Source organism: Apodemus sylvaticus, chromosome 4, assembly GCF_947179515.1.
Source record: "Apodemus sylvaticus chromosome 4, mApoSyl1.1, whole genome shotgun sequence".
NCBI classification, from domain to species: domain Eukaryota; kingdom Metazoa; phylum Chordata; class Mammalia; order Rodentia; family Muridae; genus Apodemus; species Apodemus sylvaticus.
In genome coordinates, this window is record NC_067475.1 from 49,222,484 (window position 1) to 49,239,936 (window position 17,453).

Below are 17,453 nucleotides of genomic sequence, written 5' to 3' on the forward strand. Positions count from 1 at the left end.
ACTGTGATTTCAAACTCATCCAATAAAATTTGTTTTTTAACCCAAGAATAACTTAGTCACTGTAAATTTCACATAGATCTCAGGCCCTGTTTATAGTAAGTTATAAACTAATTATTCACACACTTAATCCCAGAATTCCTGAGGTGAATCAAAGGCAAATATATCAAACATAAAACAAACGTTAATGCTATTGGATACCCACTAAAGAACAGCATTTCTCAGCCTCCCTCCCTCCTTTCCTCCATTCCTCCCTCTCCCACACCTCTCTCTTTCACTCGTGTGTGTGTGTGTGTGTGTGTGTGTGTGTGAAATCATAGCAGTGACTGTGTGTTGGAGACTTTCAAGTTACTTTAGATTTTCAAAGTAAAATAATATATGAAATCAGCTTCATTATCGATTCTCTTTCCCTCAAAAGAACCCACAAAACCTTCTTGTATGTATTGTTTTTTAGAGTCTAACTTTATTATGAAAAAATTATGAAATGATTTCATAAAGTTTATATTAGTGTCTCAACTTTATATGGAAACAGCTCACTTTAAACGACTGAAGCACACACACACACATACACACATGCACACACACACACACACACACACACACACCATACCCCTTTGAGAAACCCACTAAGTCAGTAGAATCCTAGAATAAGATACCTGCATTTAGAAAGTCATGTTAAATTTTACTCAGCCCTTCAGCTACAATCCTAAATGCTAGAGTCATTCTGTGGTGATTGGGGATTTGAGAGGGTGTTTCCCTTTTAAGCATTTATTTACTATTACTTCGTTTATGAATTGTAATAGGTTTAAAGAATGAAAGTCTACAAGATTGAATTAATAAAGTTGTTTTCCACTACATAGCAAGTACCTGCCAACTTCATGAAAATAAACACTCAAATCTTGCGATGAAGCTATCTAGTGCTTATACTATTTTCAAAATATTCCATTAGAAAGAATGTGACCTTGAGCTTCACTTTTCCCTCATACTCTTTAGTTTTTATACAATAGGAAACATTATTTTGGGCAATTCCTGTAATGCAGTGCTAAGATATTTGCCAAAAGTGTTTCAGATGTCTTGTTAAGAGCACATGGAAAGTTAAAGACTAAAAGCATAGAAATTTGATTGACTTGAAACCCCGGTATGGGAAAGAAAAGAAAATATCTTGAGGCAGAAAAGGCATAAACTGTATATGGGTAATCACTGCAGAATGTCTCAGATTCTGTACTTTTAAATAACTCACTAGAATATTCGTGTCTACACGTGTATGTGGACAAGCTGGGGTAAAACAGCCATCTAGTCTTCCTTAAGCAAGTGACATTGTTCAGTATTTCTAAGTATTTCAGACTTTCCTTTGCTGTAGAAAACCAGCAGAGGGCAGAACTGCTGACCAAACTGCCCAAGCCAACTTGAAGGACAGAATATTGCCAACTTTTGAGGTAGTCTGCTTTCAACGCTGCTTATATTCATCCTTGAAGAAGTTGAAATGAATCAACCTAAGTAGCCCAAATGTCTGCAGAATTCGAATTGAGCCCCCACTGTGGTAAAGGGTCACCAGAGCTCATCACAGGATGAATGAGAAGCTGCCTGTTCCTGGGGAGTGTGAAGTTCTCAAGCAGCAGCACCAAAGTTAAGGCTGGGCCCCCTGAAGTGCCAACTCTGTTTAGGGAGAGCTCAGATTTGGACAAGACCAAAGGCCAGGCTCAGGTTTCTACTAAACCTGTGCTTTCAGAGTTGGGTTGGCATTCCCAACCCCCATTCTCTCCTCTCCTCCCTATCCCCTGGCTTCTCTCTGCAGTCCTGACAAAGCTTGTTTTCAGCTGTGAATTGCTCCTGCTCACCAACTCAAAGGGCTTTCTCCTGCCAGCCGAGTCTACAGCACCTAAGGGACCGCGGCAGCCAGATGCCTTTTCGGGAAAGGGCGGGGGCGGGGGAGGGAGGAGGCAAGCGGAGGGAGGAGTGAAGTCGCTCTCCCTCCTCCGGTACTGACAGGGCTACAGTCAGCTACACAGGTCTGGCCATTCAATATTTGGTAGTGCCACGTAGGAACTTTTCCTTACCTTCCTCCTCCCATCCCTGGCCCCCTCCTCTTCCTCCCAATTCCTAGTCGTCCGCCCCCCACCCCCCATTTGCTTGGAGACTTTCATCACCCTCCAATAGAGTTGTATGTCCAACCTGCAAGAAGAAGCTGTTTAAGGGGGCAAGGGAAGAATGAGGATTAGGGAGTCATGGAGAGGAGAGGGGGGCTAATCATCAGGGGAAAATGCCCCCCCCTTCGGCCCCGAGCACTCCTGAACTCCATTTTATCGTCTGTGAAATGTGTTTCACTGAGGAGCATTTCCAAATGCCACACACAAAGTGCTCTCCATCTTCTAGCTTCATCCCCCTGGTTTCTCTTATATCCCCCAAAGTAAAAACAGCCCGTTTTTCACTTCCTTGGAGACAAAGAAGTTTATCACAGTTCACTTTATACTCTTTCTCGGTATTTTCTCCTCAGTTCACCCTTCAAAAGATATCTCCTTTAGAACCTGAAGAAACCCAAAGATTGGTTCAAAGGACAGAGGACTCTGAGCAAAGACTGTTCTTGAAACAAAAGCTTTGTACCACTGCCTTCCTGTTCAAGGTAATTTTTTTTTTTCCTTTTTGCAAAGATATGAATAGGGACGACGGGCTTTCTCTGCCTGCTGGGTGCCTGACAGATCTTTTACTCCTGCCACCTACCTCCTCCTCGCCCATTACTGTCCCGCCTACATCCATCTCGCTGTCTCTCCAGTTTTCACTCTTAACCTTGTAGCAGCTACAATCTGGATTTTATTTAAAAGAAGTGGGCAGACCACAAGGGGGAAGGGCACAAAAAAAGAAGAAAGCCCCGGGTCGCAATGTCCCACCTTCCCAAACTTTTTTTTTCTCCTTACCTCCTCTGACCTCTCTGGCTTGGAAGAAAAAAGTCAAGGCGAGGGTTGAGATGGTGAGATCCCAGATCCATCTTTTCGTTTTCCACCTGGACCAGGGCTCCATCTCCAAGCCCGGTGCTCACGTCTGTGAACCCACGAAATTGCCACTGCAGACCAACTTTGTCCCTTCCAAGGTGTCGCCTACGTTTGCTACACAGCCATCCGGAAGGGAAAGGGAGTTTAAAAAAAAAAAAAAATTAAAAAAAAAAAAGTCAAAGAGCTCTAATTTTTTTTTTCAATTTGATGGCTTGCTTCCTTCCTGTCTCTCGCCCCCTCCTCTCCCTCTGGGGTGGCCCGCAGAAGACTGCGACCCTGAGACCCGTCCTACGCCTGACCCTGCCTTCTCACTGAAGGCAGATGAAGGGTTTCAAGAAAAAAAGCAGAAAGCCCTGAGCACCCCTAAAGGCTTCATGCTGTGGGTGGGCTGGACAAGAGGCTTGCGCAGCCCCCTCCTCCGCCCACTCCCCCCGCCTCCCGTGCGCCCGCGAAACTGACAAGCCAACTGAAGGTCATACCCAATCACAGGCCTCCCCGCAGGCTTGAGCCCGCCCAGTCTCTCCCTGGAGGATCCAGACTTCTGCAAGCCCAGCCCACCAGCCACCCTGCATCTTCCCTCTCCTCTCCCCTCCCCAAATCTCCCGAAAAGAAATGGGAGGGAGTTAGGCGGGACCAAAGCTGGGCTCCTGCACTTTGGGAATGAAAGGAATTGTAGGACAGCCCTGGAGCACAGGGGATGCTCGAGTAGCTTCTGTATTCAATAAAATCCAAGTACTCTACTTGCACCGGTCTAGGAGCCCATCTTTTTTCGGAGGGGGGGAGGGGAAAAGGGGGAGAAGGCCAGCGTTTCACTGGCCCCACGGCTGAAATCCTGGACTGGCAGTGGTAACCTTATCCATCTCCAAAAAGCTTGCTTCCTAAGGCAGCCATGGAACCAGGAACCAGTGAACTCTGTGCTGCCTGCACCCAAAATTATTTTACTAATATTTTTAACCCAAGACGAACGAAGGTGCATGAAAGAACCTTAAAGATCAAAATCCTCATCTTGTAGGTAAAATCTAGTTGGCCAAGCAGAAAGTTAAGCTTCTCAAATGTCCAAAGGCTGCCCAGAGCTCAGTGAGAGGCTTGCCTTTGAGAAGGGTGGAAGGACCAAGAACCCATAGCAGCAGAAACTAAGGGAACAGTCATTTGCTTTTCCAGCAACTCCTGATATTGGATGAAAGGGAAAAGCAGGGAACAGAGAAGGACAGAAAAGCTACCTGCAGAACTCTCCAACCAGGACAGTCCAATTTCTTTACTGGCCCTGGCCCTGAGCCTTAGGGCTGAAAACTTGGTCACTCCACAAGGAAAACCTAACAAGAGGTACACGGTACACTGGTACCTAACAAAAGAAACCCATCTCCTCCTCAGTGTAGCTCTCCTAAATCTATACATTACATTCCCTGGTCAGTTTTTCCAGTATTTGAATTACTCCATCCTCTTGATTGGTCTTTTGTGTTTTTAATCATTTCTGAAACACGTCTCTCCAACAGTGAGTGCCATTTCCAATGCCCAGCAATGGACAGAAGTAGGAAGTGTCTGACAAGGTACCTGCAAATATTAGCCACTTAATAGAGATGTTTTGAATGAATGCTTTTTTTCTTTTTCTACTGACAAAGAGACTAGAAGTCAGGATCTATTATTGTGAGTATTTAAGTCATATCAGCGCTAAAGGGCTTTCAATTTAGCTTATCAAGGATGCATGTTCAATTCTTTATTTGATTCTAATCTTTAAACCACGGGGTCTTTTGTAAATGATTTGTTAAAATATGACTAATTGGACTATATAAAATAATTTCATATGGTTTAATAGTTGACAAACTATCTGGAATTGATCAAAATCAATAGAATATATTAAAAGCAACAAACAAACAAATAAACAAAGGGGACTACTTATTTCTTGAAATGAGGCCAGCAGAATGTTTGAGATGCCATTTATAAGCGAAATAGGGCCAACTAGCTCTTCAAATCATACATAGCCTCAATCTATTAACCTATTTTACCAAGATAGTTTACCAACATATGGTGTTTGAACCTGGAATGTCTAAATACAAATTAAAGATCTTGTGTTGGGAATATAAGTAATTCAGCACCTTTGTTATGCCTCATACTCTCAGGTGGAAACTGTGCATGTATTTGTGATTTCTCTTTCCAATTCTCTTTGCACGTAAAAATCATTTTCACTTAACCATAAAACAGTGAAATGAGTACATATTAATTTAGGAATACTTCCCTGTGAGCTGGCCAGTTGCAGAGCTCACAGCAGCATATCTAGTGGTCCACATTCTTTTCCCCTCTCTCTCTCCTGTGTGTGGAGAGCTGTGTGGCTTGCACAGTCTGATTCTAGGTGAGAAGGATTCAGGCCCTGCCTTCTGCTCACATCTCAGACCTCATTGCTTGTGAAAGGGTTCTTTCAGGCAAAATGTCTTGAGTGAATAGAGTTATTGCTGTCTTATGTGTCTGTACTCTGTGGTCTGAATTCCTCTGGCCTTTACCCAACTAGGCATAACCTGGGTCTAGATTAATGCCTCTGGAAGGAAGCACACTGGAATCACAGTGAGGTATAATTATGTCTCACCTCTCTAGCCTGTAGCTGACCACCAGATGGTGTGTCTCCCAGAAACCTGCCCATGGACTTTCAGACGAACTCAATGAAAGAATGGATAAAAGCAGCAAACGGGAAGAAACCAGAGAGTGTGCTCCATCCAAGCTGCCTTCGGCGTCACGCTGGGGGATGCCCGGTAGAGTCAGTTCCCCTTTCAGCCAGACACTGCTAATTGTCTGTACAATATTCAAAATGTAACAGAATGTGACAGTTTCACTGATGCAAGATCTTAGGTTTAAACATAGTAATATACTTTCATATTGACCCAATGAAAAAAATGTTCAAGGCATGTTGTCAACTTTGCGTAGTAATTTCTGATATGTAAGTCTCAAAACCATGTACAACCAGATAAAGAATAACACCTCCTCTACAATAATATTTAAATAATTTATTTCTATTACCTTATAAGTGAACCAAGATAGCAATTATAATTATGGATTAACAATCAGATAAAGAAATTGAGTATCTTAGTTAATCTTAAAAATCCATGGATCTTTATTAAATATTGGGGAAAACCCACAGTTCTTCCTTAATGTTCTCACAAATTCTAGGAATCAAGGAACCCCTGTTTCAGAGTCAAGGTTTCATATACTGAGACCTCAATAACCACCGAGACACTAAAGACACATTATCCAAGACCAGTGTCTTAATGCACACAGTGTTAGATCAGAGGTAAAGAGAACTGTTCAATGACCCTTAAATTACAATACATAGAATTAAGGGAAAGAAGCTGATGCTACAAAAAGCATGCTATCTTTTAAAACTTTCGGCGTTCATTCTCCTTTTCCCTTGGTCATGTGTTAACCTTTCTCCTCCTTCCTTCGCTGTTGGGGACAAAACCAAGCACCTTGTGTATGTTACAAAGATTGTACTGCCAAATTATAACTCTATATCTGCTCTACCTTCCTAGTTTTAATAGATGAATAGGTGTACACACACACGCACACACACACACACACACACACACACACACAAAATCACAAAAGAACTAAAAACTCTGCAGTTTTACCAAATTTTGATATACTAATTACTAAGAGAAGACTTGAAATTTTCAGAAATATTTTTTAAAGTGTGTTTAATCTGGTCTTTCTCTTACAAAATCTCATGGTGAGACCTTCACATTATTTTCTAGACTTCAGGTCATTTATTTTGAGGAAAAACTGAAAAAGGAGTTTGACATTCACTTTATAGTTTTCCTCTTACATAAGTGGAAGAAATTAGTCTCTTTAAATGTGCAGTTAGTTCCTCTTCCCTCACAAATGGGTCATTGTCTTGTAGAAAGTGGGAGCTGAGAGAGGCCAGTGGTGTTTATTTCTATAGCATAACCACACCCACAAGAGCTCACAATGACAACTGAGTATTGTGCTTGTAATTTTACTATGAAATCATTCACAGAACTTCAAAGGAACTCAAATTTAGGTCAATTTACATCAGAATTTTCCAATAAACACTTCACATTTGCAACAGTGAATGAGTCAATTGAGAGAGATTGCAGGTCCACACTGTCAGAAAGGACCTAATGTAGTAAAATCAAGGGCAAGTGAACGCTCAAAAAGCAAAGGGTTTGATTGTGTGCATTTCCACATTTCAACTCCTTAACATTTTTGTTATTTAAGTCCCTTTAGTGAGGCTGAGCATAGGCTTTGGCCCTTGCTGCTCTTTCGAAGAACCAAAGTTCAGTTCTCACCACCATTAAGAGGTAACAGAAACCAGCTGTAACTCCTGCTACAGATCTGATGCCCTCTTGTGGCATTTGTACACGCACGCGTGCACATACACATGCGCACACACTGCATTCACTGGAAGGTAAGAGAATTACCTAGCTTTCTCATGAATAATAGAAAGGAAGAAAAGAAAAAGAACTGACTTAGGCTAAAACTTTACTACTTGATATTTTGTAAACATAGTACAAAATAATCTTAGTCATTTGTGAGTAGGTTTGGGATTTAATACGATCTTTGGGTATCATGGGAATTTGTGAGTGCTCAAACATATAATAAAACTTCTTACAAAATGACAGAATAGAACCAGCATCTCCATCATCAGAAGGAAAATACAGTATTTTAAATTTTCCATTGACCTTTCAAAGGATAATACCACACTGATGAGCTACAAACATTATTCTACCTAAGGATGTTCTGATTAAACTTGAGTGTTGTTAGCATCATTCCAAGGGCCATTCCTAATAAGGCTGATTAATGTAATAAATTTTCTCTTCATTAAATGGGATTGTTTACCATTGTTGCTTCATTTGTATGAAGCAAATGCACTATAGTATCTTGTACATGCATATGGAACTCTGAAAGAATAAAAAAAACTTTAGGTGGAAATTTTATTCAAAAAGTGGACATATTTTAAACTCTTCATTCAATAGGCAGTGATAAGCTGGCCTATTTTCCTTTACCAGTATTTCATAACATAAACAACAAATGGCAGAAAATATCAAATGTATCACTACACTTCCAAAAATCAGAAAGAAAAATATTCTCTTCTCCTTCTGCCTCTATCTTACTTTCACACTTTGCCCAGCAACACCACTGGGCAGCACTCCCAACATGTGTAAAAGGATATATTTTCAGACAACTATATGTAACTGATGTCATTTCTACTGCGTAAATGAAATTGCTTATGAGTACTTCTTAAACTTTAAAAATATACTCAAAAACCTGAAGAATCACATGAAACAGTTTGTGAATAATATTCAACTAATCTATTACATTTATATGTCCTTTTTATATGTTTCCCAACAGATGCCACATATGAGATTTAAGATAAGTAAATATGGTTAAAAGTTGAAGTCAATCTGATTCTTAAAACACCTGTATTGAATAACTTCAACTTAATTTGTTTTACAGCTCCTCGGTGCTTAAAAGTCCTCCCAATAATGTATCTTCTGCCAGATCCAGTATGGTCAAATTATTGCACATTCAAATACCAGACATACAATAGATACTATTTCAAAAATTTTTACAATCTAATCTGTTAAGAGTGGTAACCACATATGGACATAAATACTTGCAAAGACATTTAATCTGAAAGATTTCTTTTATCAAAAGTGGAACATGCCTGTTAGTGAAAGAATATTTTTTTAAAAAAATCGTTAATGTTTTCTTTAGTCTTCATAACATCTTCATGAGGTAAGAAAATGGCAACTTAAGTGCTTTTGTTTTTAAGGTTAGGATCTGGGACATTCAAAGTTCCAAGTAGGAAGACAGAAACAGATGGGATATGTGAAACTCATTTGAATTTGCACAATTCTGCTCTTGTTATTAATTCTGTCTTTTTTAAAGATGAATTTTTGGAATATAATTTATCTTAGAGGTTAAATATTAAAATAAGTGAGTTTAATATTATCAGTCTTATAGTAAATGGGGCATAATGTCAAAATCATTTAAAGATTTAGTATTATGTGTGAATCTAACTGAACACTTACACCTTGGGACTGATGAGGTGCAACAGCAGGTAAAGGTACCTGGTATGAAGTCTGACAACCTGAGAGTGATGCTCAGCAGAGAACTGACTTCTGCAACTTGTCATCTGATCTCCCCACATGCTCCACTCCAGGCTCATGCCAGCGTACATACAGATAGCTGCACACAATCAGTCAATCACTCACTACATCAGGTATAGTCATACTAAATAAAAAGACCTAAAACAAAGTTTGAAAGCTATCATTGAGGAAAAAATTGTGAGAACCTATCTTCTGTTTTCACTCATTTGTGGGATTATAAAATTATTTCATGTGATGTGAGTTGATAATAAATTACTGACATCAACTCTAGTTATTTCATATATTTTAAGGAAGATTTTATATGTTAAAGAAGAAATCTGGTAATATTTCATGAAACTAAAAATATTCTCAGAATCAAAAGCAGTGTGATCTCAGCTAAGCCACTATATTTGAATGTAGATATGACATCAAGTATTTGAAAACTGTTTCCTTACACACTACAAACTCTGTGAACAAAACCCTCACTTTATCTTCAATGTCATCTCCATTTCTTATTTTTTGACCTACAATTTTACTGACATTTCGATAATTGTCCCTTTGGATGATGCTCAACAGTACACAAAAGACCTGGTTTGGTTTTTCTCACTAGTGTCAAGAGAACTGTATCTTCTTACATAATACTCATTGCCTTTCTCTGTCTGAGGCTTGCATTTGAACAATAGAACTGCATTACCGAAGTACTATGGGGATCCTGCCAACCCAGAAAGTTAAACAGTTTAACTATCCACCTATGAAACAGTACCTTTCCTCCCCTACCCCACCCCCCAACACACCTTTATTTTCTGTCTTTGGATTTTACAAATCCTTTCAAAACTACAACTTGAGAGTTGGTTGTGCAAACTCTTAACAGGATACTATGTAAAACATTCAGTGTTAGTGTGAATCACCTTGTCTGCAAATTATTGGTATATTCATTTTTACAGTCTGTGTCAGTTAAAAAGATGACAGGTCTGACAGGTGGCATCATGCTCCATGCTGCCCTTGAATAACTGAGCTATATAAGCACAGTAAGAAAACTCATTTCCCAACAACGTATGTGGACACATGATTTCAGGATGCCATATGTTTCTCCCAGAAAGTGTCATGCGGAAACAGTATTTTTCTTTATTTATTTTAATTTTATTTTTATTATTGTATTAGATATTTGCTTTATTTACATTTCAAATTATATCCCATTTCTTTGTTACCCTTCCAAAAAAACCCTATCCCATTCCCCTTCCCCATACTCACCAACCCTCGCCCAACTTTCCTGACTGGCATTCCCCTATTCTGGGGAATGGACCCTTCACAGGATCAATAGCCTCTCCTCTCATTGATGTCTGAAATTGCTATCTTCAGCTACATATGTAGCTGGAGCCGTAGGTCCCTCCATGTGTACTCTCTGGTTGGTGGTTTAGTCCCTGGGACCTCTGGGGGTACTGGTTGGTACATATTTTTGTTCCTCCTGCAGGGATGCACACCTCTTCAGCTCCTTGGGTCCTTTCTCCAGGGTCCATTGGGGACCCTGTGCTCAGTCTATTGGTTGGCTGTGAGCCATGGGTATTTTTGATCCACCTTCCGATAAAGATCAAAGTATCCACACTTTGGTCTTCCTTCTTCTTGAGCTTCATGTGGTCTGTGAATTTTATCTTGGGTATTCTGAGCTTTTGGGCTATTATACACTTATCAGTAACTGCATACTGACTGTGTTCTTTTGTGATTGGGTTACATCACTCAGGATGATATTTTCTAGCTCCATCCATTTGCCTAAGAATTTCATGAGTTCATTGAAACAGTACTTTTCAAAGGAGGACAGTCGAGGTAGTTAGCTAGTTTGATGTTGCATTGGTCAAAGCTTATTGTAATATTTAAGTATGAGAGTAGAAAAAATCAGAAATGTTAGTTCTGCCCATAAAAATCCCCTAAAGTCCCAATGTCCTCCTGCCTATCACAAAGATTCTGTGTAGGTTGTGTGTATGTTCACTTGAACACAACTAGTAACCAATGCCGCTTGCATTGGCCAGGTCCCTCCTTGTTATTTGTACTGGACATATTGTAACTGTATTTTTGTAAACATTTTAATATGTGGTTCAGAATGGAAAGAAGAAATATCAGAGGATTCCTATTAAGATTTCAAATATTGAGATACAAGTAAAAAATGCTTACTCTGTTAACACAATGTGTTTAAGGCAGCATAGGAAGTAGTTCCATCTGGAAGGATCAGACAGGCAATGCGAAGTACACAGAGATATTCCAAGTGTAACATTGTTTGGGATGGAGCCTGCCAGGCTTCTGCCTGTACCCAGGACCTGGGAAGCTCTGCGGGCCATCTGTGTGCCAGTCCTGTCCTGGGCTGTTTGTCCTGCAGAGTGATCGGCACTTGGAAAAGGTTCATGCAGCATCCTCCAACTTCGCTCCTGGACTGAGCAGATAGGCAACATCAGGTTTGCAGAGATATCCTGAGTTTGACATCACTCAGGACACAGCCCACCAGGCTTCTACTGCACCCAGGGCCTGTGCAGCGCTGAGGGTAGTCTGTGTGCCAGCCCTGTCTTGGGCCATTTGCCCTTCAGAGCGATCTGCACTTGGAGGGGTCCCCACAGCATCTGCCATCTTCACTCCCAAACAGACCGGACAGGCAACACCAGGTACACAGAGACAAACCAACATTGCTTGGGGCAAGGCACACTAAGGCTCCAATGGCACCCAAGAGTAGGGCAGCACATCAGCATTCTGTGCCAGGGAAAACCAAGTCATCCAGTGGTGCAGAAATAGCCTTACAGGCTCACAGGAAGTTCAAGTACGAGCTAGTGACATGACCAGCTAATGCCAGAGATAACAAGATGGCAAAAGGCAAACGTAAGAATGTTATTAACAAAAATCAAGGCATTATGGCATCATCTGAACCCAATTCTCCAACAACAGCAAGTCCTGGATACCCCAACACACCAGAAAGACAAGATTTGGATTTAAAAATCACTGCTCATGATGCTATTAGAGGAACACAAGAAGGACATAAATACATCTCTTAAAGAAATACAGGAGAACATGAATCAAAAGGTAGAAGCCCTTACAAAAAAACCCACAAAAATCATTTAAAGAAATTCAAGAGAATATGGATCAACAGATAGGAGCAATTAAAGAAAAATTGCAAAAATCACCTAGAGGAGTACAGGAGAACTTGGGTCAACAGGCAGATGTCATGAAAGAGGAAGCAAAAAATCTCTTAAAGAATTACAGGAAAACACAAACAAACAAGTGAAAGAACTGAGCAAAACCATCCAGGATCTAAAAACAGAAGTAGAAACAACTAAGAAATCACAAAAGGAGACAACTTTGGAGACAGAAAACCTTGGGAAGAAATCAGGGGTCATAGATGCAAATAACAACAGGATACAAGAGATAGAAGAAAGAATCTCAGATGCCAAAGATACCATAGAAACCATTGACTCAACAGTCAAAGAAAATACAAAAAGCAAGAAGCTTGTAACCCAAAACATCCAGGAAATCCAGGACAAAATTAAAAGAACAAACCTAAGGGTGATAGGAGTAGATGAGAGAGAAGATTTACAACTTAAAGGCCAGCAAATATCTTCAACAAAATTATGGAAGAAAATTTCCCTAACCTAAAGAGAAATATGCCCTTGAATATTCAATAAGCCTAGAGAACTCCAAACAGACTGGACCAGAACAGAAATACCTCCCGTCACATAATAATCAAAACACCAAATGTACTAAACAAAGAAAGAATATTAAAAGCAGTAAGAGAACAAGGCTAAATAACATATAAAGGAAGAACTATCAGAATTGCACCAGACTTCTCACCAGAGACCATAAAAACTAGAAGATCCTGGGCATATTTCATGCAGACTCTAAGAGAACACAAATGCCAGCCAATACTACTATACCCAGCAAAACTCTCAATTACCATAGATGGAGAAATCAACATATTCCATGATAAAACCAAATTTACAAGGTATCTTTCCACAGACCCGGCCTTACAAAGGATAATAGGTGGAAAACACCAATACAAGGACAGAAACTACACCCTGGAAAAAGCAAGATAGTAACTTTCTTTCATCAAACCCAAAAGAAGATAACCACTGAAAAATAAAAATAACATCAAAAATAACCGAAAGTAATAATCACTATTCCTTAATATCTCTTAACATCAATGGACTCAATTCCCTAATAAAAAGACATAAACTAACAGACTGGATACGTAAACAGGACCCCTTCATTTTGCTGCATACAGGAAACACACCTCGGTGTCAAAGACAAACACTACCTCAAAGGAAAAGGCTAGAAAATAACTTTACAAACAAATGGTCCCAGGAAACAAGCTGGAGTAGCCATTCCAATATCAGATAAAACTGACTTTCAACCTAAAGTCATCAAAAGAGACACGGAAGGACACTTCTTACTGGTCAAAGGAAAAAATCCACCAAGAAGAACTCTCAATTATGAACATCTATGCTCCAAATGCAAGGGCACCCTCATTCGTAAAAGAAACTTTACAAAAGCTCAAGCACACATTGCACCTAACACAATTAATTGTGGATGACTTCAACACTCCACTATCCTCAATGGACAGATCAGGGAAACAGAAACTAAACAGGGACACAGTGAAACTAATTGAAGCTTTGGACCAATTGGATTTAACACACACACACACACACACACACACACACACACACACACATATATATTTCATCCTAAAGCAAAAGAATATACCTTTTTTCTCAACACCTCATGGTACCTTCTCCAAAATTGACCATATACTTGGTCACAAGACAGACCTCAACAAATATAAGAAGATCGAAATAATACCATGCCTTCTATCAGATCACTATGGAGTAAGAGTGGTCTTGAATAGCAAATAAATAAATAAATAAATAAATAAATAAATAAATAAATAACAAGAGAAAGCCCACATACACATGGAAGCTGAACAATACTCTACTCAATGATACCTTGGTCAAGGAAGAAATAAAAAAAGAAATGAAAGACATTTTAGAATTTAATGAAAACAAAGGCACAACATACCCAAATCTATGAGATACAATGAAAGTGGTGTAAGAGGAAATCTCATAGCTCTGAGTGCCCCCAGAAAGAAACTAGGGAGAGCATACACTAGCAGTTTAAGAGCACACTTGAAAGCCCTGGAACAAAAAGAAGCTAATTCACCCAGGAGGAGTAGAAGACAGGAAATCATCAAACTCAGGGCTGAAATCAATCAAGTAGAAACATAGAATCAACAAAACCAGGAGCTGGTTCTTTGAGAAAATCAACAAGATAGATATACCCTTAGCCAGACTAACCAAAGGGCACAGAGACAGTATCCAAATTAACAAAATTAGAAATGAAAAGGGAGATATAACAACAGAAAATGAGGAAATTCAAAAAATCCTCAGATCCTACTACAAAAGCCTATACTTAACACAACTGAAAAATCTGGAGGAAATGGATAATTTCCTAGACAGATACCAAATACCAAAATTAAATCAGGATCAAATAGATCATCTAAACAGTCCCATAACCCCTAAAGAAATAGAAGGGGTCATGGAAAATCTTCCAACCAAAAAAGCACAGGACCAGGTGGTTTTGTTGCAGAATTTTATCAGACCTTCAAAGAAGACCTAACACCAATACTCTTCAAACTATTGAAGAAAGAGCACAACTGAACTCATTCTACAAAGCCACAATTAAGCTGATAACAAAAGCACACAAAGATCCAACAAAGGAAAAGTACTTCAGGCCAATTTTTCTTATGAATATCGATGCAAAAATACTCAATAAAATTCTTGCTGACATAATCCAAGAACACATCAAAACGATCATTCACTATGATCAAGTAGGCTTCATCCCAGGATGCAGGGATGGTCCACTATAAGGAAATCCATCAATGCAATCCACTACATAAACAAACTCAAAGAAAAAAAAACACATGCTCATTTCATTAGATGCTTGAAAAGAATTTGACATCCCTTCATGCTAAAAGTCTTGGAAAGAACAGAAATTCAAGGCTCATACCTAAACAAAGTAAAAGCAATGTACAGCAAACCAGTAACCAACATCAAACTAAATGGAGAGAAACGTGAAGCAATCCACTAAAATCAGGGACTCGACAAAGCTGCCCCCTCTCTCCATATCTTTTTAATATAGTATTTGAGGTACTAGCTAGAGCAATCAGAAAACTAAGGAGGTCAAAGGGATACAAATTGGAAAGGAATACATTAAACTATCACTATTTGCAAATGATAGTATACTTAAGCGACCCCAAAAAACTCCACCAGAGAACTCCTACAGCTGATAAACAACTTCAGCAAAGTGGCTGGTTATAAAATCAACTCAAGCAAATCAGTTGCCTTCATACACTCAAAGGATAAGCAGGTCAAGAAAGATATTAGGGAAATGACACCCTTCACAATAGCCACAAACAATACAAAGTATCTTGGTGTGACTCTAACCAAACAAGTGAAAGATCTGTATGACTAGAACTTAAGGTCTCTGAAGAAGGAAATCAAAGAAGACCTCAGAAAATGGAAAAATCTTCCATGCTCGTGGATTGGCAGGATCAATATAGTAAAAATGACCATCTTTCCAAAAGCAATATACAGATTCACTGCAATCCCCATCAAAATCCCAACTCAGTTCTTCACAGAGTTAGAAAGAGCAATTCTCAAATTCATCTGGAATTACAAAAAACCCAGGATAGCTAAAACTATCCTCAACTGTAAAAGAACTTCTGAGGGAATCAGTATCCCAGACCTCAAGCAGTACTACAGAGCAATAGTGTTAAAAACTGCATGGTATTGGTACAGTGACAGGCAGGTGCATCAATGGAATAGGACTGAGGACCCAGAAATGAACCCATACACCTATGGTCATGTGATCTTCAACAAAGGAGCTGAAACCATCCAGTGGAAAAAAAATAGCCTTTCAACAAATGGTGCTGACTCAACTGGAGGTCAGCATGCAGCAGAATGTGAATTGATTCATTCTTTTCTCCTTGTACTAAGTTCAACTCCAAGAGGATTAAGGACCTCCACATAAAACCAGACATACTGAAACTAATAGAAAAGAAAGTGGGGAAGACCCTTGAGGACATGGGCACAGGGGAAAAGTTCCTAAACAGAACACTAAGAACTTATGCTCTAAGATCAAGAATTGACAAATGGGACCTCATAAAATTACAAAGTTTTGTACTTGTATGCAATTATTTGTACATAAAAAATGTAATTTTATGAAATTAATTGCAGGAAGGCAAAGAACACTGCCAAAACGGCAAAACGACAACCAACAAATTGGGAAGATCTATACCAACCCTACAACTGACAGAGGGCTAATATTCAATATATACAAAGAACTCAAGAAGTTAGACTCCAGAGAACCAAATAACCCTATTAAAAAATGGGGTACAGAGCTAAACAAAGAATTTTCACCTGAAGATCTTCAAATGTTTGAGAAGCACCTTAAGAAATGTTCAGCATCATTAGTCATTAAGGAAATGCAAATCAAAACAACCCTGAAATTTCACCTCACACCAGTCAGGATGGCTAAGATTAAAAACTCAGGAGACAGCAGGTGTTGGTGAGGATGTGGAGAAAGAGTAACACTCTTCCACTGCTGGTGGGAATGCAATTTGGTACAACCACTCTGAAAATCAGTCTGGGGGTTCCTCAGAAAACTGGGCATGACATTTCTGGAGGACTCTGCTATATCACTCCTTGGCATATGCCCAGAGGATTCCTTGGTGTGCAATAAGGACACATGCTCCACTATGTTCATAGCAGCCTTATTTATAAGAACCAGAAGCTGGAAAGAACCCAGATGTCCCTCAATGGAGGAATGGATACAGAAAATGTGGTATATTTACACAATGGAATACTACTCAGCAATTTAAAACAATGAATTCATGAAATTCTTAGGAAAATGGTTGGAAGTGGAAAATACCATCCTGAGTGAGGTAACTCATTCACCAAAGAACACACGTGTAATGCAGTCACTGATAAGTGAATATTAGCTCAGAAGCTCTGAATACCCAAGACACAACTCACATATCAAATCATTCTCAAGAAGAAGAAAAGAGAGGGCCCTGGTCCTGGAAAGGCTTGATGCAGCAATGTAGGGGATTACCAGGAGAGAGGGCATTGACTAGGGATTGGGTAGAGGGAAGCAGGCTTATGGGACTTATGGGGAGGGGGAAACCGGGGAAGGGAAAATCATTTGGAATGTAAACAAAGAATATAAAAAATAAAAAAATTAAAAAGGAAGCAGTTCCATGAGTTATCTGGGTATTATACCACATATAAATATTTATATTGACCTAAATCCTACAATTTTACTTATATTCAAGGGAGTAAAAGTTTAA

The 17,453-nt window shown here is 39.4% G+C and overlaps 1 protein-coding gene across 1 annotated transcript in view; it reads right to left on the reverse strand.

The window, feature by feature from the left end:
- Col11a1 (collagen type XI alpha 1 chain) overlaps positions 1–3,099 on the reverse strand; it is a 172,402-nt gene extending 169,303 nt beyond the window's left edge. The window contains exon 1 of the mRNA XM_052179401.1: positions 2,910–3,099. Within this exon, the coding sequence (XP_052035361.1) occupies positions 2,910–3,012 (103 nt within the window). The 5' untranslated portion in view covers positions 3,013–3,099. The remainder of the gene's footprint in view (positions 1–2,909) is intronic.
- Positions 3,100–17,453: the final 14,354 nt, after the last annotated feature.